General features: G+C 45.2%; 1 protein-coding gene across 3 annotated transcripts in view; it reads right to left on the bottom strand.

Moving 5' to 3' along the window:
- DNAH14 (dynein axonemal heavy chain 14) overlaps nucleotides 1-25,209 on the bottom strand; it is a 326,351-nt gene that overhangs the window by 211,198 nt on the left and 89,944 nt on the right. For all 3 annotated transcript variants that reach the window (XM_058701177.1, XM_058701178.1, XM_058701179.1), the window contains exons 16-23: nucleotides 24,554-24,720; nucleotides 23,491-23,835; nucleotides 17,335-17,676; nucleotides 14,487-14,856; nucleotides 12,539-12,726; nucleotides 9,357-9,602; nucleotides 2,597-2,718; nucleotides 604-775 (exon numbers count right to left, since the gene is read on the bottom strand). In XM_058701177.1, the coding sequence (XP_058557160.1) occupies nucleotides 604-775; nucleotides 2,597-2,718; nucleotides 9,357-9,602; nucleotides 12,539-12,726; nucleotides 14,487-14,856; nucleotides 17,335-17,676; nucleotides 23,491-23,835; nucleotides 24,554-24,720 (1,952 nt within the window). The remainder of the gene's footprint in view (nucleotides 1-603; nucleotides 776-2,596; nucleotides 2,719-9,356; nucleotides 9,603-12,538; nucleotides 12,727-14,486; nucleotides 14,857-17,334; nucleotides 17,677-23,490; nucleotides 23,836-24,553; nucleotides 24,721-25,209) is intronic.

Raw genomic sequence — 25,209 nt, 5'->3', positions numbered from 1 at the left:
ATTTCAGCTCAGGTCATGATCTCATGGTTTGTGAGTCTGAGTCCCAAGTCGGCCTCTGTGCCGATGGCTCAGAGTCTGCTTGGGATTCTCTCTCTTCCTCCCTCTCTGGCCCTCCGCTGCTTGAGCTCTCTATCTCTCTCCTGAAAATAAACTTTAAAAAATATTTTAAAAATTAAAAAAAATAAAACCATCGAACTATTTTCAATTTCAACTTTGGCTGATTTTGTCAATTTGATAACAACAGTAGTGCCAATATAATGAACTGGCACTCATGAAATACTTTCTCTGTGCCAGCTCTCGTGCTGTAAACGCATTATCTTATTTAACACAAAGCCCCTCAAGGTAGGCACCGCCATTATTCCCAATGTGAAGAGAAGGAAACCTAGGCACTGAAAAATTGGTTTTGTCTCAGGCCATTTAGATCGGTCTATCCACTTCTTTGTTTGACTTGATAGTATTTTCATTAACCCTGTAGTTGGCGGGAGCTGGAAATATCGTGGGCAGCTACAGTACAGAAAATCCACGTTGGGATTCGTTTCTGTCATGCCCTACATTACATTTCGAAGATACAATCATTCCCCACTTTCGGATTGCCGGTGTTACCTCAAGACTTTTCATTATATGTTCAAGATGCAGATTGCAATTCTGCAGAGTTTCAAGGACCCCTGCAGAAATGGTGATCCGCAAAGCATCCAGCTTGTTCTGTATTTTTGACATGATTTCTCTCCACATGGAGATCACTTGAGAGAAGAGTTTTGCTTCCACAGGGAGTTGCCTTCAGGAAGGGAACAAGAGAGAACGTCATCTGTTTAAAAATGTCGTGACATGTTTTATTTTTGCTGATCATTAACTACAGATATTTTATTATATACAGCGACGCACACATAGGAAATCTGTGACAAACCAGACATCCATCCGTCATTTAACGGGATTATACTTGGTGCGAGTTCCGAGACAGATAAACACAGTTCTACATAACGTGAGTAAAAGTGATTTGTGTCCTAGGATGTAGGAAAACAAAGGCTACTGCAATTCTAGAGGAAATGGGATCTTAGAGAGCTGCTTCTCCAAGCAGCTATTTTTGGCACTAGCTTCTCCAAATGTCCCCGAGAGGGCAACATCGCCTGCGGTTGAGAACCGGTGGCCCACAGCAGCTAGGTGCTCTCGTGCTTCTGTCCAGAGAAGACTCAGGTCCTCATTTCCGATGCCCCCAACCCCAGGGCAATACCTGTCAAGCTCTTCCACGAGCCCCCCACCACTATCCCATTCCCCATTTGGGGCGATGGGCCTAGAAACTTCTTCAGCTCAGCAAAAATCCTATCAAGGAGGGGCCTTCACCCTCCCCTCTGTCGGGCACCCTCCCGACTGCAACAGGAGGCTCTGGGGGGACCTCACGGGGAGTTTGGAGAGAGGGGAATGGACTGCATCCTTGTCCCTCACACGGTCTCTGTAAGGAATTCTCCCTGCTAATGAACCTCCCTTCCCCTTCCTCTCTTTCACACTCCCCCCGGAATCAGGGCCCACCATCCTTCTCCACTTCTCAAAGGCAGGGTCATGGCAGATGTGTGTTTCCTTTCCTTTAGCACTGGGGTGCAGGAGTCTTCAGCACCCCTTAATTACATGCTCCCTTTTCATGTAAAGGGAGCAAATAGCAAAGCCTGGGAAGAACGACATGGTGACACTCTGAACCAGAAGTCGTATCTCTCCATCGGTTAAGAAGTCTTTAGTAAAGAGGACTACTGAAGTTTGAATTTAAGGCGCTAAGTTGTAACCACAAAGGACACATTCCCCAGGTATGTGGTTTCCTGTGAGAACTACCCAATAACTAGAGCTTGACCCAAGCCCTTTAGAAAGCCGTCCTCCGACAAGAAATATACACGTATTACAAAAATGGATATTGTTCTCTGCAACGCAGTACTCAAACCTACACAGTTTTCTTTCGTGAGCCGCTTGAAGCTCCCTCTGCCCCTAAAATAAACTTCGCAATACTTAACCTGATATCCAAGGTCTCCCTTCATCTGCTCTAACACCTTACAAACATGCGCTCTGTGATGCCTACTCATTTCAGATGTAAATGTCACAGATGTCACAAGTTATGCACACTTAAGACCAGTGACTTTAAAGAGAGACCAAGTAATCTGAATGCCGTGAATAAAAAGAAAAGGGAGAATTTCCCCCAACTGTCTAGGACCTCCATTCTTTCACGTGGTCCAAAGAAACAAACTACCATTCATGTATGTAGACTATTAAAAACATGTGTATTGCTCATATCAACACCACACTAATAGTGCGCCCCCCTTAGTTCTTAGAATAGAACTAAGTAGACACATGGTATTGTGGTTTAGCGATTACAATGACCTGACATTTCTTACCCAATCCTTAACAGTTTTATATCTAAAATTGAGAAACAGGACTTTTTAAAAGAGCTGAGGCTTGCAAACTTTCATGAAAGAAAAAAATAATAATTCAGCACAATTTACTCCTGTGCCCGTGGCAGATTATTTTAGAATGTTCATTGAACAAATGACTTCTCAGGGATTACAGGCAATACCCACCATATGTTTTTTTAACCTCTATATAGCTTTTTTTTTTTTACCTTTGTATTTCCACAGAATGAAAGATTGGTTCCAGATAAAGCCAATTTCTTTGACAATTCATCGATTCCTCAAGAGTAGAAGAGAAGAGAGACAAGTTCTGATCCCACTTTTCCACAAGATCCTGTAAGATAAACACATGCATGGTCACAAAACAAGGTGTATAATATGGCTGCATTTATGTAACCATAAATAGTACATATTACATTCATGTTACATAAATGCACTCATATTATACACATTGCTTTCTAACTTTTTTGTGTTTTGTTTTTTTGGCTTTTTTACCTAATAGTGTCTTTTAGAGAGGCTTTACATCAGTACTCACAGTTCTTTTTTTATTTAAAAAAATTTTTTTTAACGTTTATTTATTTACTTCGAGAGAAACAGAGGGAGCGCGTGAGCAGAGGAGGGGCAGAGAGAGAGGGAGAAAGTGAGAATCCCAAGCAGGCTCTGAGCTGTCAGTGCAGAGCCCGACACGGGGCTCAAACTCACAAACCGTGAGATCATGACCCGAGCCGAAATCAAGAGTTGGAGGCTTAACCGATGGAGCCACCTGGCGCCCCGTATTCTTTTAATTAAATATAGTAAGCATTTTGTGGATATCACATCTTTCTCCAGCTAGTATATTTATTAAAGTAAGAGAAAAATGGTTAAAAACCAATTAGTACTAAAATGCTTACAAACCAGGAGACCGGCCCACCCCCTAACGTGGACTCGTAAGACGGACCCACGCATGAGTCATTTACTTTTGCTGTGTATCTCCATGTTTCCTTCTAAATCCATTTTATACCTCAATACCTTTATTAAGGTATAACTGACTTCAGTAAATGGTGCATTTTTAAATCACACAATTTAATGTTTTGACGTGTGTTTTTTTTAAATATCAAAACTTTCATAGACTAGAAACACTCTGCATTCTTCTGATGGAAAGCATCTGATGAGTTTCACATTTTAAATGTTACTGTGAGCAAACATTACAGTCAGGTTGGCGAGTGAAGCTCCACTGAGTACAATGGCTTCTTGTTTACATTTCAAAGTTCTTTTATAGTTGACTTCTGATTTTTAAAATTTATTTAAAACTAAATTCATTTAATTCATTTATGGTCATTGCAAAACTGAGACACAAAAAGAAAGAAAACATAATTTAAAAAATTTCAAAATCCTAACACCCAGAGACAGCTCCTGATATTTCCTCCCATTTTTCTTTAGTTTATTATATTTAAAAAAATTTTAAAAGTAGCACATCATCTTCATATGATGGAAATAGTACTAAGGTATATTAAGAAAAAGCTTATAATCTTCTCTTTCACACATTGCTGAGGTAACCATTATTAGTAGTTTGCTATGAATCATTTGGTGCTTTCCTCTACACTCAAACAAATATAGACAAAAGGTAGATAACTTTAGATTTGTTTAAAACAAGTATTGAATTGTACTATATGCATTATTCTACGATTGCATTTTTGATATTATAGTTACATTTAAATATGTTAATATACGTACCTGTGCGTATATCTAAATCATTCTTTTTTTTTTAATTTTCTTTTTTATTTTTTTAAATTTATATCCAAGTTAGTTAGCATATCGTGCAATGATTTCAGGAGTAGATTCTTTAGTGCCACTCCCCCGTTTAGCCCATCGCCCCTCCCCCAACCCCTCCCATAACCCTCAGTTTGTTCTCCATATTTATGAGTCTCTTCTGCTTTGTCCCCCTCCCTGTTTTTATATTTTTTTTTTAATTTTTTTTTAACGTTTATTTATTTTTGAGACAGAGAGAGACAGAGCATGAACAGGGGAGGGGCAGAGAGAGAGGGAGACACAGAATCTGAAACAGGCTCCAGGCTCTGAGCTGTCAGCACAGAGCCCGACGCGGGGCTCGAACTCACGGACGGTGAAATCATGACCTGAGCCGAAGTCGGACGCTTAACCGACCAAGCCACCCAGGCGCCCCCCTGCTTTTATATTATTTTTGTTTCCCTTCCCTTACATTCACCTGTTTTGTCTCTTAAAATCCTCATATAAAGGAAGCCATATGATTTTTGTCTTTCTTTAATTTCGCTTAGCATAATACCCTCCAGTTCCATCCACGTAGTTGCAAATGGCAAGATTTCATTCTTTTTGACTGCCGAGTAATACTCCATTGTATATATATATATATACCACATCTTTATCCACTCATCCATCGATGGCCATTTGGGCTCTTTCCACACTTTGGCTATTGTTGACAGTGCTGCTATAAACATGGGGGTGCATGTGTCCCTTCGAAACAGCACAACTGTATCCCTTGGATAAATGCCTAGTAGTGCAATTGCTGGGTCGTAGGGTAGTTCTCTTTTTAGTTTTGTGAGGAACCTCCATACTGTTTTCCAGAGTGGCTGCACCAGCTTGCATTCCCACCAATGCAGAAGAGATCCTCTTTCTCCGCATCCTCACCAACATCTGTTGTTGCCTGAGTTGTTCATGTTAGCCATTCTGACAGGTGTGAGGTGGTACCTCATTGTGGTTTTGATTTGTATTTCTCTGATGATGAGTGCTGTTGTGCATTTTTTCATGTGTCGGTTGGCCCTCTGGATGTCTTCTTTGGAGAAGTGTCTATTCATGTCTTTTGCCCATTTCTTCACTGGATTATTTGGTTTTGGGGGGTTGAGTTTGGTAAGTACTTTATAGATTTTGGGCACTAACCCTTTATCTGATATGTCATTTGCAAATATCTTCCCCCATTCTGTCAATTGCCTTTTAGTTTTGCTGGTTGTTTCTTTCGCCGTGCAGAAGATTTTATTTTGACGAGGTCCCAGGAGTTCACTTTTGCTTTTGTCTCCCTTGCCTCCGGAGACATGTTGAGTAAGAAGTTGCAGCGGTGACACGTGTTTCTAACTGTGAAGCAGTCACCTCACGATAAGGAACATACCCTGACCTTGGAAAGGTTTCCTGTGCCCTGCTGTGATTCCTTCCCCTACACCCGCCTATTCCCATCCCTAAACAAGCTCAGATTGACTTTCTGAAACTACACCCTAGTTTATGTTTTCTAGAATTTTATATAAATGAAACCATATGATAGGTATTCTTTCTGGTCTGACTTCTTTCACTCAGCGTAATTATTTTGAGATTTGCTCATGTTGTTGCATAGATCAGTACTGCATTTCTTTTCCACTGCTGAGTAGTATTCCATGGTATAGATATACGACAATGTGTGTATCGTCCACCAAGCGTCCACCCAGGTTGCGTCTGTTTTTCACTAATACAAATAAAGCTGCCATGAATATTCAGGTGTAAGTCTTTGTATGGACACAAAACTTCCTTCCTTTTGGGTAAATACCTAGGAGTGGAATGGCTGCATCACGTGGTGGGTCTATTTTTTAACTTTTAAAGAAACCTTTCAAGTGATTATAACATTTTACCTGTTTCGTGGCAGTGTACGAGAGTTCCCACCAACACTTGGGGTGATCGGTCTTTTTTGTTTTAGTCATTCCATAAGACGTGCAGTGGTGCCTCACTGGGAATCCAACTTTTCCCCAATGAGTAGTGAAATTAACATCTTTTCACATGTTTATTTTCCCTCCAAATATTTTCTTTGGTGAAGAATCCACTTAAATCTTTTGCCCATTTCTGTTTTTTTTTTTTTTTTTTGAGAGTTCTTTATATATTCTTGAAAGAAGTCCTTTACCAAACATAGGCCTTGCAAATATTTCATTCCAGTCCTGGCTTATATATATTTTTGCCCTAACAGTGTCTTTTGATGAAATCCAGTTGATAGATTTTTCCCTCTATTGATAGACTTTTCCTTCTATTGACTGATCTATTGATCAGTCTTTGGGTGTCACGCTGAAGAAAAGTGCCTAGCCTGAGGTCACAAAAATTTTCTGTTTTCTTCTCAAGGTTTCAAAAATTCCTTCTCATCTTTTAGGTTTATGATCTGCTTCTGAGTTAAAGTTTACATGTGCTACAAGATATAGCTTGAGGGGATGTTAAAAATTTGTTTTGCATATAACCGTTGGCTTTGTCAGCACCATTTCTAAAAAGACTTCTTTCTGGAAATGTCTTTACACTTTTGTTGAACATCAGGTGCCTGTGTGTGTGTATGCACGCATAATTTTTTTGTAATCTCTATTCTTTTTTTTAGGTTTATTTGATAGTGACACAGAGTGCAAGCAGAGGATGGACAGGGAGAGAGGGAGAGAGACTGAGACAGGCAGAGAGAGAGAGGGAGAAAGAGAATCCCAAGTGGGCTCCGCACTGTCAGTGCAGAGCCCGAGTGGGTCTTGAACCCACAAACCGTGAGATCATGACCTGGGCTGAAATCAAGTGTTGGATTCTTAACCGACTGAGCCCCACCCCCACCACCCCGGTGCTCCTGTAATCCCTATTCTGTTCCATTTGTCTATCTTTATGCCAATACAAAGAACTGTTCTGATTAGCTTTACAAGAAGTCTTAATATCAGGTAGTGTTGATCGTCTAACTTTGTTCTTCTTTTTAAAACTTTAAAGTCACTCATCGTCTTTCCTGTAAAGTCTGATCTGCGGTCAATCCCCCCCAGTGTGCATTTCACCTTCTGACCTGCAGCCAATTCCCTCCCTCCCCCCCCGGGGTGTGTATTTCACCTAAGGTATTACAGTTTTTATCTGCACAAGTGTGACTTTGGTCTCCACGTTTGTATCTGGGGTGTGTGGTCTTCCACAATCTGTGCCCTTCAAGCGCTCCATCGACCACTCACGGAATGCGGCTGGTGGACACGGGCACTGCTCCCAGCCCAGTGTGAGCCAGGGTCCCCTCACCCTGACACGTGGTCATTTTCCGGGTGCCCGGGAGTTTCCTGGAGTTCACGTGCCAGCATCAGTACTTCCACGGGCCCTTGGAGCTGTGCCCCCCTGGTCCTGCAGCCTGCAGGCTCCGGCCAACTTTCAGCAGCACCTCCTCTTTCCAGGCTCTGGCCGGGTCACCCTGCTCACCCCCACGCAAGGCCTGCAAACTCAGGTGGGGGCCGCCTCGGCTCTTCTCGTTTGTCTCCCCTCTCTGCGGGGTCCTGTCGTTCGATGCCTGATGTCGCACCCTGGAAGCACAGTCCGTCTCTTTTCTTCTGTTCTGCTGTGGGTACTTCAGGCGGAAGGTGAATCTGGTCCCTCACCTGGAAGCGGAAGTCAGTGTGCACGCATGTGCGTGCACGCTGGTGTACATGTATGTGCATGTGCAGGTGTGTGTGCATGTGTGTGTGCGCGTGGGTGTGTGTGCACACAGGCGTGCTGTTGTTCAGCTTGAGTACGCCCCATGTATCATTCACTACGTTCATTTTACTTTTTATTTATTTATTTTTAATTATTATGTTCATTTTTTAAAATTTATTTATTTTTTTTATTTATTTTTATTTGGGGACAGAGAGAGACAGAGCATGAACGGGGGAGGGGCAGAGAGAGAGGGAGACACAGAATCGGAAACAGGCTCCAGGCTCCGAGCCATCAGCCCAGAGCCCGACGCGGGGCTCGAACTCACGGACCGCGAGATCGTGACCTGGCTGAAGTCGGACGCTTAACCGACTGTGCCACCCAGGCGCCCCTATGTTCATTTATTTTTGAGAGAGAGAGAGAGAGGCAGAGTGTGAGTAGGGGAAGGGCAGAGAGAGAGGGAGACACAGAACAGAATCCGAAGCAGGGTCCAGGCTCTGAGCTGTCAGCAAAGAGCCCAACACGGGGCTCGAACTCACAGACTGTGAGATCACGACCTGAGCTGAAGTTGGATGCCTAACCAACTGAGCCACCCAGGCACCCCTTCATTTTACTTTTTAATGAAAGCACCGGGTGCTCTAAATACTCCTTTTCACGGGGCTCTAAGCCAATTGTGACAAGGTTTGATTTAGAATTCTTTCTGCTTTTTCTATTTTAAAATATTTTAGCACATTTCCTATATATTCTTATGGATGCTTTTAAATTCGTTTTTTGTGATAGTTTTGCTGCTGTTGTTGTCTATTTTTTGTTGTTTCTCTGTTGTTCATTTTTTATTTTAATGTCTGTGGTTGGAGAATATGGTTTATATGGTTTATCCCTTTTTTGCAATTTATTGAGTTTTTTTTCCCCTCTAAGGTTCAATTAACTGACATCTTCCCTAAATGCTAGTGTGTTTGCAAATAATATGAACTCCATTTGATGGGTACACATTTCTCTCTGTCACACTACCTATAATCAATTATGGTAGCTTTACTATTAAGGACGTTCATACTATTACATGCCTTGTTGAGTTTCCTTAATTCTTTAAGTGATTCTTGGCCACGTTAGCGGATGTGGGGCTGTGCAGAGAGGGACTATCAGGACCACTGAACCTGAGCTGACCCGATGTTTCAATTCCTAACCATGATGTGTTCTAGCAAGCTGCAGGGACACACACAGGTGTGGACACACAGGACTCATCTTAAGAGCAACCGCACAGGAAACAGAAATGAAGCGACTGCATCAGCGAACTGGCGTGGGCCCCGCCAGAACCACGGATGTTTCCAGTGGCAGTGGCACTGCCGGTAAGTCCTGGCTTACGGGGTCCTATTTTTGTATGATTTAAACTTATTTTATTTGCCCAAACTGAAGTTTATGACAACCCTTCGTGAACAGTTAATGTTTCCCAAAAAAGTTATTTCTAGTATTCAAAATACTAAATAATCTCATTTCTATATGGGTAGATACATGATTTACACAATTCAAAAGGTTGTGAAATGTACAAAATTAAAGTGACAGATAAAACTATAAACAATGACAGTATTTTCCCTTTGCCGTAATATTTACCTTAAAGGGCCCGAGAGAGGAAGACCCTTTAACTGTTGCCAGTGTGATCTGAGACTCTTCCAGCTGAGTGAGTATGTCGTCTATGGACGAAATGATCAGGACGGAGTACGTCTCGGAGTGATGCACAACCAGGTGTAACGGGGTCGTGTTCCACAGATCAATAATCTTAAACAGTGTTTTCTCAAGAATAGCCTCCTTAGTGGCGGAGATTGAGATTTCGTTTATTTCGTTTTGGTGCTGAAACATCTGAAATGAAACATTATTCTTTAATATTCAGCGGATGAAGGATTCCTGATGCGCTTACGATGCGGGACTTCCGTGAGCGTGCCCCTCCCGGCCTGACCCTCGGGACAAGGCCCTTCCTAACCATCTCCCATTTCCCACTCTGAGCTCTCAGTGAAGTTTCTAGTCATCGTGTACTTCCTCTAATTGCAGCCCGCGAGAAGGTCAGTGGACACCACCTTCGGTACCCGTGCAGATGGCCCTGCCCCCTTCAGCTCTCCCTTCTCTGCACTAACGCCGACGGCCTGACCCCTCCGCGACACACTCTTACTTCTGACAGTAACTCTCGTGATACGACGATCTGAGAGAACGTAATCCGAAAGACCCAGCTTTCCCTGGCTTCCCTTCCCTTCCTTATCTCCATGAGGATAAGTGGCTCGAACATACATTGGTGGATGGAGCATACGCGTAGGCCTTCTTTCCAGTCCCCACAGACAAGATCCTGATACAAGATCTCACAATCACTGCCACAGAGATACTGGGAGAGCTTTGCACTTCCACATCAGAGAATTAACTCACGGGCTAACTGCTCTTATCATTTAAAGGATCTCCCGCTGGTCCCACATGTCATCTCCATGGGGTTGAAGAGTGATGCCTGAACCTGTGTTTTGGTAAAACACGACCAGTGTTCATCACCTACCAGAGACGGGCATCACGGTGATGAAATCAGCTGAATGCTTATGGCCTAAACAGACAGTTTGAGAAGGACGCATGCCTCTGGATGTAGATTATTCAGCCAAAGGCAGATAGGCAACCAGAGGACCATCAAGCTTCTGTGCTGAACAAAGAACCTTGTGCGTCACACTGACATTCTGAAATTGCTAATAATCCACTCCAAACACTGAGAACGTGTAGGGCAAAATCTCAACGAAGTGTACGTATAGCCCTTTCAACGCCTTCTGGTCTGAGCCTGGGACCTGACTGACGAATGGTCGGATCTCCCAAGTAACTTGGTAATATCTAGGAGGCTTCAGATGAGTCTTAGGCCTATCGTTGATTATCTGCCTCTGTGATAAAGCACACGGTTTCTAAAGTGAAAAAGATCAACCACGAAGTGACTCTGTTCGTTTTATGGAAACTATCGAGCTCTTCCTCTGAATTTCCGTTGTGACACGTCACAGGTTTTTCAGAGACTACATAACATGTTGGACAGAAACTGCTGTCATATAACGTCGTCATTTATCCACCTGGTAGGACCACAAGTGGGCTCCTGTCACGGGCTGCCCTGAGCAGTCTTGCAGCATGACCGCCGTCTGTCTCTGGGTCAACCACGTGACACGCATCTTGTAGGAAATGAAGGCTGGGTCCCTAGGCCCAATCCTGTCCATCTAGGTACCCACGCTCTACTACGTAAGTTGGTGAACAGAAACAGGATGATCCAAATCTTCCAGGAACTCTTGGAGTTCAGTTAAGATGAGCAGCTGATGGCCTGCTCTCCCCTCTGACCACTGCAATGATCAACCTCGGGAAGAGAGGATTCCTCTGACTCCCGCCGACAGCGTTGCAGAGGCTGAAGACCTTGTTCACCTTTGTTCAGATGTTGCATTAACTGTCTTAATTTGGATCCTTCGAAAACTGCATGAGCATCCCTTTTTAAACTATCTATTCACATTAGAAATACAGGGATAGCACGCTGGAACCCTTTCAGGTTCTGGAGCCACCAGCCCACCAGCTGATCCCCTCGAGGCCCGTCTGCCCTCGCTTGTAGTGCTTGCTGCCAGACTGCCAAATGTCACCCTTTACGTGACTTGCCCAGGGATGATGACTCCCATAGCCCAAGACTTTGTAAAGGAAAATGTCATGGCAGTCGCGCTATGTTTCTGGAACGCTGTTTTGGGTACACCTAGCTGATGACGTTGACATATATGTTCTCAAATTATCTAGACACTTTGCTGAATTCACCGCTGGCACACAGATCAGTTAGGAGGCCTGATGATGACCCAGGACAGGGTAAGAGGTTTAGACGGGCTGAGGATGGAGAGGGCAACAGACGACTGAAAGGTCAGTTCAGCACTTTCAGCCTAAGCGACTGGAGAACAATGGAGGCGCCACGTGCTGACATGGGGAAGGGAAGCAAGAGTGGGGTCTGGGAGGCGGAGAACGCTACCTGGGAGGTCTCTGAGACCCGTCAGTGCACCTACTAAATAGGGAAGCGGATACGTGAGTTCAGGGGGAAGACCAAGGTCAGGGCAAGACAGATGCGGCAATCTAATTTTAGAGATCACCTAAAGGTGTCTTTGAAAATTCTTCTTTTTAAATTCCTTAAACTATCCCCCCCCCCATTTCCTCATTTCAGCAGATCATTTATTTAGTAGAAAATTATAAAATACTATTTTAAATGACAACAGACGCTGTTAATCACGAAGCCTGGAAGAAAAATGAAGCTTACTGCAAACTAGTTATGAAAATAGAAAAAATTGTAACCATATAAATCATGGATTCTATTTTTAGAACAAACCCTGGATGGCAAAGCAAATAGCTCCTAATTGTGTATTTGAAGTATCACATCAAGTTACCGGCAGAGCCATCCCAACATGCTCTTCATTTTACGTGAAATGGAATACAGCAGCTTGATGTTTCTGTTCCTAGAAGGTGTGCTCTCTGTGAGAAGTAGCCCCGCTAAAAAATAAAACGCTAATCTCATTTGTCACACAGGCAAACCACTGCCGCTGCTCTCGAATCACCGGGATCACGGTGCAACGGCACGGCGTACCCCGTACCTGCAGCTACACGTAGTTTCTGACCACCTGTCCCCTGCCAGCCTCACTCCCATTTGCACGGACGGTCGACCAACGTCTCCCTTTTCTAATTCCTATTCCTTGCAGATTTACTCACTTGCTTAAAAAATTGGCCCCTCTGGTATTTCAACCTATTTTTGTTTTCAAATAATTTTTGTTTACCTTGAGAGCTAGAAGATTCTCTACTGTGCAGTTCTTATCAAGAGAAACTGACTTTCCAATAATCTGGAGAGCATCCCAGTGCCTTGGCTTCAGACAGGGGTTTCCCAGAGCTATGATAGTAGGCAGCTCTTGTTTAAATTCTGTCACTGATTGCTTAAGATGGGTCACCAGGTCGTTTTTAGGTAAACCTGCAAATAACAACCAATCGTACTTTTTAAACCAGAAAACAAGTTTGCTATTTAACATAATTCTAGTTTTGCAGTTATTAGGCTGTACTAAAATAGTGAGTTTTATTAACATCACCCTCCCAGAGGAATCAACTGTGGATTAAAACAAAGAGCAAGAGGGGCGGCCTGGGTGGCTCAGTCGGTTAAGCATCAACTTCGGCTCTGGTCACGATCTCACGGTTCGTGATTTCGAGCCCCGCGTCAGGCTCTGTGCTGACAGCTCGGAGCCTGGAGCCCGCTTCGGATTCCGTGTCTCCCTCTCTCTCTGCCCCTCCCCCAGTCATGCTCTGTCTCTCTCAAGAATGAATAAACATTAAAACAAAATTAAAAGAAAAAACAAAGAGGAACAGTTATCAGAACTGATGATTAAAACCCGAGACCAGCAAAGCCAAGTTTTCTTGGCAAATCTGACGCCAGCTAACATAAAGTTTCCCAGATTTTTACTGACTAGATATATGGACTAGTACACATATACACATTCAAAAGACTGTTACAGGTTTGGGGCTTTTACATTCTGCTCAGTAAGGAGGACCATCAAAGGGCGGGGGTCCCTCACTAGCATTTCATAAAGAACATATTTAACTCTGCAACATAGGCACGTAGGTCAAAGTTCTGCCACAGACCAGGGCCAGTCTGTCCTCTGGCCCTGGCAAAACTTGCCAGATGGGACTCAAAACCTCTGCTGCTGAAGATTCAAACCTCCTAAAAGAAAAAGACAGGAGACAGAGGCCTAGCCAAAGACGGGGACTCAGAAAACCCAAAAACTACACCTATATGCTTGAATATCCAATCTGTCCAGATGGGGCTTCTTTTATAAAGCCATGCTGAATGATAAAATGTTTCTAGAGGCCTAAAGGAAAAGAGAATAGCTTTGGCTTCTCTAAGGCTACATTTTGGAAAAGAGCAAGATTTTTCTGGGAAACTGTGGATAAGAGAAGCACTGTCTATCTGCTACTTCACACACCGTTCGCTGGGGCAGAGAAGGGACAAGGCGCCGGGAGAGGATTCGCAGAATGAGCGTCACGTCCCAGCAGTGACACTACGGATGATCTGTCCCCGACTTTCCTCTTTTCTAAATTGTTTCGTGATATTGTTATTATTTCTTGTAGAATTCAAACCCGAGCAAGGTCAAGTATTTTTCTGGTGAGGAGGTTGCAGTCTGCAGCGTCCTGAGGGTAAGGGAGGAGCATCAAGAGCGAAGATGCTCCCTTGCCAGGCGGGTGAGACACTCGCCTTGCGGAGAGGACAGGTCTCACAGAATCGCTGGAACAGGAACATCAGTGTCGGCAAGATTTCAAATTTGAGGATTCGCAGAAGGGAAACCTCTCAAAGGGACTTTTTAGCTATTTCTCCCACTGGCCAAGGGAAGCTGTTGGCGAAAACAGTGAGCATCTGGGTGAACCCTCCGCGTACGGGTGGGCCTCTGTCATCAAAGCCACGATCGTGGTGAAGCGTCTGCGGTCTGGCCTAGGGAAATGGCTTCTAAAGAATACACAAAATTGTTATTACTCAAAAAAATTTTTTTCCCACCAAATTTCAATCTTTCTCTTCTTCAGGAAACGATTCCGGCCCCTACGCTCCTGTGCTGCCTCTCCAGCCACTAATGGCCAGGCCTTGGGAATAGGCAAAGCGGTTAAGGTCAAGAACAGTGATCTTCCTGACCCAGAGGCCATGCGGTGTGCGTAATTCTAGGTGGGAAAGCTTGAAATAGATGCCGTTACCTTTCTCTAGCACGGAGATCACATGCATCCATCTTGAAACGTTTCTCTGCATGGATTCTGTGTCGACACTGTGGAGAGGTCTGTTCCTCCACTCCCTAAGGAGCGTTCTCCATTCCTCCTGTGCAGCCCACAGTGTCTTCCTCAAGGTCAGGTCATACTCAATGTCTGCAATCTCCGCACGGACGATCTGCGCGACGTCCTCCATGTTCAGGGAGTGCATGTGGGACTCGGCGTCGTCAAAGCAGTGCTGGAAGCTGGAGTAGGTTCTAGCTTTGTGAGCCAGACCCGCGGCTTCCTCCGTGAGCGTCCGCATCATCTCCATGGCGCTGGCCACACCAGTCTCGGCACAGAGCAGAACAGGAGTTCTGATCTGAAACACGGCAGGAAGACATTCTAAGAGATCATAACGTTCAGGACCCCAACATGTTTTACTGACAGCAGGTTAGCATGTGACCTAAGTTTTAATAAACAGTCATCATCTGCAAGGACTGTCCTTAATTTATAATTGTTTGTGTCTATCAGGAGGACTTTTAATTATTATTACCATCGTAGCAATGATTTGTCGTGTTCCTTCCCTCTCTCGGGCACTGTGGAACTTTAAGAAACACATTACCTTACTTACTAAATCCGGACAACAATCCTGAGAGGAGTTAATATTTTTCGTAATTTTTCAGGGAAGTTCTAGTTATCAATAATTGTCCCATCATCAAATGGTGAGTGGCAGTTTCAGGGTATGGCTGGCTCCTGAAGTCACTTCCTTTTTCTGATTCTATTTAAATTTGTACAATTTTTTGTTTTAAGATGTTATTTTTTTAGGGGCACCCGGGTGGCTCAGTCAGTTGGGGACCCAACTTCGGCTCAGGTCATGATCTCACAGTTTGTGAGTTTGAGCCCCTCATTGGGCTCTGCGCTGACAGCTCAGAGCTTAGAGCCTGCTTCGCATTCTGTGTCCCCACCTCTCTCTGTCCCTCTCTGCTCTCTCTCAAAAATACACATTACACAAAATTTAAAAAGATTTTATTTTTTTTAAGTAATCTCTACACCCAATGCGGGGCCTGAACTCACGACCCAACTGAGATGGCCAGGCACCCCGTAACTCTGTAACTTTGTACTATTTTCAGGGCGCTTGTCACACGCTGCCTTGTATTTGGGTTTGACTACCGCACATGAAATTGTGGGCATTTGCAACACTGACCTCCAAACAAAGATAGAAGTAAAGGTCTTCCCTGATTTATTACTTCTTAAATTATCAGCTTCTCAAGATGGACAGTTTCATCCACTTATTTCTGAACACCTCATGGAACCTTGTACAGAAAATGTAGAATGGAATTGTGTGTGACGTTGTGTCATATGCAGTGTGGTCACCCAGTAAACGTTGAGAACAATCATAACGTAATACGCTGTATAAAACTACTAAACGGTATTGGTGATAATGGATAGAGCTTAATATGTACTAAGAGGGATGCCCGTGTCATGCATATATAGTAAAGTTTTCCTCAGGCGTCTCCCATACTTTTCCATTTGTGAACATTCATCTGTGTTTGTCAATGAGGAACCTCCGGGAGAGGCAGCTGGAGAAAGGGTCTTCCTGGCCCACAGGCGGTCGGTTTCTGCAGCCCCGTCTGCTGCCTTTTCCAACTGAGATCTTCACAGAAGGACCTCAGCCCTCGGGTACATAAATCGTGTGAAACGTTACAGGTCAAGTCAGAAGGCGGTAAGGAGGCCCCACCCCGTGTGTCTGGTGGAGACAGGTCGGTACCTGCTCAGGTCAGCTCTGCTCACTGGTGCAGACGACCTGCAACACAGGCCCCGGTCTCAGTCGGGTGTCCCACCTTGCACACTTTAACAAATGTGAATTGTGTAAACCGGACACTTGTGTAAGGGCCTGTAACTTTCAAGTACTGTTTATTTAAAATAAGTGCACAGGGGAAGGGACAGAGAAGGAGAGAGACAATCGCAAGCAGGCTCCACACTGTCAGCCCAGAGCCCGATGCGGGGCTCCAACTCACAAGCCCGGAGATCAGGACCTGAGCCAAAGTTAAAAGTCAGTCGCCCACCTGAGCCCCCAAGAGCCCCTCAGTCATATCTGAAAGACCGCAGGTGGGATGTGTGCACCAAGCACCTTCATGAGGAATGTGTTTCACCTTCCTGTGTCTGTGTGAAACAGTACAGATCGCCCGTGTCGGTGGAGAAACTGAACAGGCATAATCTCACTGAATGACACTGTGCCCGAGGCACAGTCAGTATGGGACTCACAACTTGGGGTGGTGCTGAGGGCAGAAAGGTGCACACAAGCACGGTCTCTGGAACCTGGCTCTGACTTGCTGTGTGACCTTCAGCAGGCTACTAGACCTCCTTAAATCTCACTGTTATTTGCAGGCAGGTACAGGCGTAAAGCACTCGGCACACAGCATCTCTGACACTCGGGGAGGGTGTTTATCGTACACTTTGCTCCTCTGAAGTGACTCAAGTTGTAGCACTCGTTACCGCCGGCCTGGAATAAGGCCCAGAGAGACTTCACGGGTCTAGCTCTTTGGGCCAGGGGCCTCCTGTGGCAGAACGATGAATCCTACGGAAAAAGTCACCACTGTGCTGTTGTTCGTGGTCTGCATGCGTTCATCACCGAAGACGATGCTAAATGTCAGTTACAGGTTCGTGAAAACAGACATGCAATTTTTCCTCCCATTGAGGTTCACAAGTCACCAACGTGCTGTCTGCGGAGTCTAGGTGAGGAATACTTGGATTAAACTATTTACCTAAGATTCTGTAGGCAGCAAGTGCCGCTATGCTTATTAGGCCTACGGGAAACTAAGAACCAGCTGATTTTTGATGAAAAACACACACTGACCTTGGTCTTCAAGTTGCTGACGTCAACTCGCAGACCCGTGATGTGAGCTTCCAGATTGTCTCTGAATTTAGCAACAGCGGCGTCTTTATTCATCTCCCTTAACTTCATGGAGGTTTTTAGTTGCCCAAACTTGACAAGAAGAATTTTATAGATGGCAATTTGCTCTCCTGAAATCTGGACCTGGTAATACCTTACAAGAGAATGCAGCTGAGCAACGATGGAGTGTTCTTTCTCTAACACAGACAACTTTGAGGAAATCCCCTCCAAAAAAGCAAAATGTTCCACAAATTCTTCAATTTCAGTGGGATCGCACTCCATCTTCCTCAGTGAGGTCTCCACAACCTGGATCATTAACACATCAATTGTCATTACAGGAGGATTGTTCACTGTTTTAGAAGACTGATTACTCTTAGCATCTGTCACTACCTTACAGAATTATAATTTCACAAGAAAATGAAGACATCGTCCAGACATTATTCTAGATAGTGTTTAAACACTGGAGCATGAACACGCTCAAATCCTCTGTATTGTTAATAGAGGGAACGTGAAGGTACCTGCATATAAAATAAACGCGAAGATACAAAGGAAGTAATATCGTGAATAATTTTGTCCCTAAGAAATGAACGCAACAACGATGGGAAGGGTGTGGCTACCATGTGGATGATGCGGAATTGCTGCCATGTTTGGAGCGTGTACATTCCAGCTCTATATATACGTGATCCCGCTTTGCTCTGATCGCGTGTTGGTTCATTCGGTGTTATCTTCTCCAGTTTATGCAGGAGGAAATGAGTCTCAGAGGGATTCAATTTTGACCTCACTACAGGCAAAGATGTAGTGAGTTACAGAGCTATGATTCACCCAGACATGATTCCAAATCCTATTTTTATCCATTATAAGTATTCATTATAATTATATGCATAACATCAATACTTCTCCTAAGTGTATTTATATCATTCCATGAAATTTTCAAAATAATTGCATTTCTATACTCACATTACATTTTTTATTTTTGTCTCCTATTTCCAGGCTCTTAATGAATACTCATGTGTGATTTTGGAAGCAATGTCATTTCCATTTTCAATTTCACAGGCTTGAATTAATTGACTGTATGTGTCTAATTTTTCAAGCACTATATTCTCTTTGATCGTCAAGTAGATGTTCGTACAAAACACGCAATACAAAAAAGCTTTTAAAAGAGAAAGTCCCTGTTACGCCATCACTCAGAGATCACCACTGTTAACCCACCAGCAGTTCACATGAACAGGCTTTACGGAGAGGCTTGTGTCTGAATCCCAGCTCCAGCACTTCCTAACTGTGTGACCCTGAGCAAGTAGCTTTACCTTAATAAACTTGGAGTCTTCATCTATAGTTTTGAGGATAAAACTTCCACATTTGATTGAAAATGTTCAAAAGACCAAGTAAACACAGCTCTCTTGACTTTACCCACACATCCCATTTAAATGCCAGGGAAAAGAAACATTTTAAAATGCAGATTTGTATCACAAAGAAAACAGATAATTCCAATTTTGCGCAAGAGAGGGCAGGAAAAGGTGGAATATACCTAAGCTTCCTTTATGTCACTAGTAGGACGCTGATATCAAAGACCGATAAGGATGGTAAAAGAAAGTCACAGACAAATTTCACTTATGGGAATAGATGCAAAAGTCTTAAAAACAATGCCTGTAGGGGAGCCTGGGTGGCTCAGTCAGTTGAGTGTCCAACTTCAGCTCAGGTCATGATCTCACAGTTTGTGAGTTCAAGCCCCACGTTGGGCTGCAGCCTGGAGCCTGCTTCAGATTCTCTGTCTCCCTCTCTCTCTGCCCCTGCCCCACTCATGCTCGGTCTCCCTCTCCTTCAAAAGTAAATAAACATTAAAAAAATTAAAAAAAATATAAAGTTCGTGTATGTGCACGTGCATGCTGGCCGCTAAGGCAGTCTGGAGGCAAGAGCGACCTAAGAAAGTCAATTAATGTAACAACCACGTTAAAGGCTTAAAGAAGAAACCCTGCATGATTATGTCAATAGACGCAGAATAAGCATTTGATAAAATTCATTTCTGATAAAAATCACTCGTGTCAGATTAGCAACTCTCATCCAGATAGGGGAACTGCTTTAACCACATCAAGGGAAGCTACCCGAAGCCTCAGGAAATAAATAATAAAAACACACCAGGGAGCATGCAGGAGCCAGAGAGAGGATGAACAGAGAGAACTTTCAGAACAGGTTCCTAAAGCAATTACAACTCAGAGAGTTTTCTGGAACAAAAAACCCTGATTCTTCCAGCCGCAGAGATGCGGTTTGCGGAGACTCACGTGTGTCTTAGGGTTGTGTTCCGGAAGCGTTTGAGAGCTTTACGATCGGTACCTGATTTCACTCCTACAACCTCTCCAGGTGAGTGGCTAATATTATCCCCAACTTACAGAGAAAGAAACTGAGGTAGGGTGAGAATAAGGATATTAACTAAGGTCTTCCACATAGGAAATGGAAAGGCCAAGATTTTTTTTTAAAAAATCAGGTGAAGCAAAATTTACACATAAAAGATGCTAACTGAACGTTAGGGTGAGTTTTAACACAGTTATGCACCTGTGTAGTTACCTCCATAATCAAAACATAGAAAGCTTTCACTGCCCTGAGAGCCCTCGGGCCCCATCCCAATCTTCTCCTGCCCCTGGCCTCACACAGCCACCTCTGCTTGCTGTGACCACGGGTAAACTCGGACTTGTCACGTGACGTACACACGGAGTCGTCCGGCAGGCGCTCCTTTGTGTCTGGCTTCTTTCGGTCAACGTATTTTTGAGATTCATCCAAATCGCACAGAGGGGCAGTTAAGCTCCTTTTCCCCGGTGAACGCTACGCCCACGCACGAACGTGCCGCCTTTTCTCTGCTCACGTCTTGCGGGGAATCTGGATTCACTACAGGCTGTGGTGTGGTACTTGTGGGCGAGGCTTCTGCGAGTATTTGAGTCAAAGTCTTTGTGTGGACCCGTTTTTGTTCCTGTCCGGTGAACACGTCCCCTTATAAGAAAAAGGGCCAGTTTCCCGAGTGACTGCACCTGCTTCGTTCTCACCAACAACGGCTGGAAGCTCTGGTCCCTCCACGTCCTCCTCAGGACGTGCTATTGTCGGCCTTTTCAATTGTAGCCGTTGAAACGGGAGTGCGGTGGGACCTCCCTGCGGATTTGACTTCCCTGAGGACGGTGACGCTGGGAACACCTGAATCTGGCGACTGTCTTCTTTTGGGAAGCCGCGTTTGTTACAGGCGGTGGCAAAATGGTGGTCACGATGGCGCCTGCTCTTGCTTGGGGCTGACCCCGTGTGCTGACCAAAGCCACGGCTTCGGGCGAACATAGTAGGAAAACTTGGTATCGCGTGCGGTCTCTTCTGTTACTTTCAGTGAAACCCCGGGAGGTGACCTCACGCCGCACGAAGCTGGGCAGAGACTGAGGGAACCGCAGCTCTGGTAAGAAAATCTTCCTCTGCCTTCTGCACAGAGTCGACTTGAGGATTCTTGAAGTCAAAGGCCATGGAAGTTGAGACAGCTAACCGCTTCTGAGCTCTCAATGAAAGAGGCGGCTTCAGTGGTGGCCTTAGCAGGAGAGGTGACTAGAGCCCTGCCTCAACCGAGCACCCTCACCGAAGGTGGGACGACAGGACGGGCAGAAAGCTCGCCGGCGGACTAGTAAGGGTGTAACTTTCCCCCCAAGTCCATGTTCCAAACAGCGCCACACACAGAACCGTACCTTTAGGGGGGATGGGGAAGTGTGCGGCACAGACAGCAGCTAAATATAAGTCATCAGTGATGCTTACTAAGGCCCATCCAGGTGTTCAAACTCATGCCCTTGCCATACTTGTTCAGTGCCCAGCAAGTACAACCTCACCAATGCCCGGCTCGGATGGGGTGGGTCACTCAGAATGATACACCCGGAGAGTCATCCTACGGGCACAAGCGGGGCCGCAGGGGACAAGAGATGGAGATTTCCCCCGAGATCTGAGAGGAAGGCTGCCAGACTGACTCAGCACAGAAATTAGTCTACCGAGAAGCAAATTCTTGTCCCTTCTGTCCACCAAGATTTGGTATTAGCTGCAGACCACTTAAGATAGCTACTTCTCCATTTTCTTTTTTTATAGGAGGGAAGTTTCAATTACAGTTACCCTGTCCCTTCACCATCTTACACCGGGCCAGGGGGGCTGCAGCCTGGTCTTTATTTATGGATCACCAGAACACTAAGCGGCCAGGTTGCACTTGATAAGGAGGGCCGGACGTGGCACAGGGCCCACACTCACCCCTGCCTCTCAGGTGTCCATGAGGAGGGAGCCCCGCTCGCCTAGCCCCCTGGTGTCCCACCGCTTCGCACCCACGTCCCGGGGAAGCCGAGTGACTCCCGCGACCGGGGAGTGTGGGGGCAGGGAGCGCCAGGCTCAGCACAGGTACCTCCTCTCATCCAGCCAGCCTGCCCCACAAAGGCCGTGTGCTCCCCTCTGCTCACTGCTGGACAAGGCCAGGGGCTGGCCAAAGTATCCAGGGCAGCCGGTGCCGAGAGGGCTGAGTCTCTCCCTCATTCTGACCTTCAGTTTGGGGACTAATTTTAAATAAATAGAAGTCATCTTCCCCAAGGTCCACCTTATCAGTTAACAACAAAGGAACTATTTTCATCTCCCTTTGCCTTACCTTGTCTTACTTCTCAGTTGGCTCAGTACCCAGCCGGGTATATTTATTCCCAGAGTGGGAATATTTATTGTGCCCCCTAAACCTCGATACACGGGAAGAAGGGTGCGGACAGCCAAGGCGTCGAGTGCGCGGACGCCGTGAACTGGCAGACCTGACGCTCAAGCCACCCCTCTCTGGCCTGCCTCCCTCTGCCGCCACGGAAGAGGAGCCTGAGACGCGCCCACTGGGCCTCCAGCCGGGGGCGGAGGCGGCACGAGGACGTGCAGTCACATGCACCACGCTGCTGCTCCCCCGAATTTCTGCCTAAGTGAGGGCGCGGCGCGAGTGGAGCAGTCCCCACCACGGGAGCCGAGCGGAAAGAGCCAAGACGCTGGGCTCCTGGCCACGTGCGGCCATCGGACCGGCCTGGGCGACCGGCACCCAGACTTGTTTTCGCACGAGACAGAGAAATCCGTCGTTTAATAGCCTTTTGGGGGCTTTCAGATCCTTGTTGGGGGAATTCGGTCCCGAGTGAGCCAGAAGTGACTTCCCATGTGTCTCAGGGTTGCTGTGGTTGTAAAGATGACGGGAACCCCAACGTACACAGCACACAGTGCCTCTGGTCTAATGGACACTTGCGATCCTCTTCACTCTTCACGGATTTAACAACTACTAAACGCTCCCTCCTTCTGCGGACACTCCCTCGCTTCCCCAGGTCTCCGGTCACCCTGCAGGCTCCCCTTCCTCTAACAACCTCCTAAATATTGACGTTCTGGGGGCTCTTTTCCATCGTCACCACACACATAACCGGGGCATTCCCATTCACTCTGACGACCTCTAGGACCACTTGGATGCCGGTCGCTAAATGTGCGCTCCCGTACCGACTCCCTCCTGCTGGCCGGACGTGCACACGTGCACATCTCTCCCTGAGGACGGCACCGTGAAGCAAGCACGGTGCTCCCTCTCCTGCGCCCCACGGCCCACCCCGCTGCCTAACCAACACGCTGCAAGTGTCATTAATTCCTGACTTTCTCCTATTCCCACATTCTGCCAATCACTAAACCTGTCGATTCTCTCTCTGAAATAGATCTCAACTCCCTCTGCTCCCCAGACTCCACACTGCTACTGCCCTTGTCCGAGCGCTCACCACCTCTCCCCTAGGGTCCAGAAACCACTCTCCTCCCGTCTCATCCTACGTGAATCCATTCTTTACGCTGCAGCCAGAGTGGTCCCTGCAGAAATGAAAGTGGTATCATGTCGTTTTCACATTTATAATCTTGCAACGATTCCCAGCAGGGAAAAAAGGGAAAACGTGGGGTGCAATTTTGGAGATGGTGGAGGAGGTTTCTTTGAGGAAATGACATCTGATCAAAGACCCAAACAAATGTAATACGTATCACATTTCTGAGGATAAACTCATCAAGTATGTTTCCGAAGTACGTCTTTTAAAATTATAACCTAATAATCGTAAAGACTCTCACGCAAGAGGCATTTCCAAAAACACTTACTTCTAATAGATTTGTGCTCTTGTTTTCAATTACAGATCGCAGGAGGTCGTGACTCAGACGTATGATATTCTCAACATATGGTAAGCATTCTGACTGATAATCGAGACTTGTAACTTTGAAAATACCAATGCGTTTCTCAATGGCCATGTTGACAATGTGTTTCAGATACTTTCTGAATTTAGCTAGTATAGTTTTAAACTGTGTTGGAGTTAATTCTTCCATAGAGGACATTTTCATACTCATGACTTTGGCACTCTGTACAATGGTACAGTATTTTCTAAACTGGCAGCTGTAAGCACTAACCAGGCCCATTGAGTTACCAATAACAGTCAGGAGACTGGCAATCTGTAAATAAAAATGTCAAAAAGTCAGAATTTTAAGAGTAAAAAACTTATGCTCTAAGGGGCTAATAGTTCTATTAAACTATTTAAAACCATACTTTTTTGTGGAGTTCATTTTGTTGGGAACCTACACTAAAGAACTATGTTGGAAACATAAGACTTTAAGAAATTAAGATAGCCTTTTAAATATGTGGTGTTTCTGAAAAGGCCTACCAAGCCATTTATCTTTATCGTCAGCATGTTGTCTTGAGCCGTGGCCTAGAAACACCAATCCCTCATTCCCTCACTTGACATCCCACTTCAGAATAGACACTGTGCACAGCCCTGCACCAGGGCACCTCTATGTACCGTGTGAACTCCCCCAAGACACAGCTATTGGACGAGGAGTCATCTGACCCAAGTGAAGACAATTAGATTCTCCTGTAAATCTGAACAAAAATACCCAGCCAGATGGCAATGGGAATGTAGGGGCCAATGCAGGTCAACGACTGGAAGTCAATATCATGCAGGAACCATAAAACAGAAAGCTCATTTTCGGAGGGGAAGTTGGAAAAGAACAAAGGAGAAGAACTGAGCTGAAAGCACATGAGTGGGACAGACGGGAGAGAAGATGGAAATGGCATTTCAATTGTCCTAAGTTAGGATACTCAAATTTTTCAATAAATCCCTTTAATCTAAGAATCAGCCCAGTATTCCCTAAGACAAATCGTTCTTAAACTCACTTTGTTTTGGTAGGTAGGATCCATTTCAAAAAGAACCTGACAATCTGGCCATCTGGTTGTCTTCTTACAGGCAATGCCACTTTCAGTCTTATTAGGTAAATTCACAATTAAAACCGATTCAGTAAAGACAGACAGGCGGGGATCTTGGCAAAGAGGAACAATCTTGGCTAAAATACATAATTCGAAAGTTAATATTTTCTGATGTCCCACTGAAAACAACACCTTAAAATTATCCATGACATCTAAAACCACTGGACTGAAGCTAATTTATTATGAGGGCTAAGCAGTATTCTATACCGATAAACGGAATTTAAGACAGTGTAAAAGTCTGGATTTAATATTATGGAAACAACAGAACCACTCACAGGTACTGGGTGGTGTTGGGGCGAGGCATAATTAAATAGAAGCTAAGAAAAGTCATTAAGAAATAGTTGGAATGCCCATGCTAGGTGATGCCACGTGGAGAGCATTAGACCAGCACAGTGAGGGGATGAACGGGAGACAAAGCTTCACCGCCAGTGCGTTCACAGACAAGCCGAAAAACCGGGTGTCCGTGGGCAAAAACCAACCAACCAACAAACACAAAACTTTAACCTATACTTCACACACTATGCAAAAATTAACTCAAGATAAGCCATATACCTAAATATAAAGCA

The sequence above is a fragment of the Neofelis nebulosa genome, chromosome 15 (assembly GCF_028018385.1).
Source record: "Neofelis nebulosa isolate mNeoNeb1 chromosome 15, mNeoNeb1.pri, whole genome shotgun sequence".
Taxonomy (NCBI): Eukaryota; Metazoa; Chordata; class Mammalia; order Carnivora; family Felidae; genus Neofelis; species Neofelis nebulosa.
Note: the sequence above shows the minus strand (reverse complement) of the source record. Positions and strands in the feature narration are given on the sequence as shown.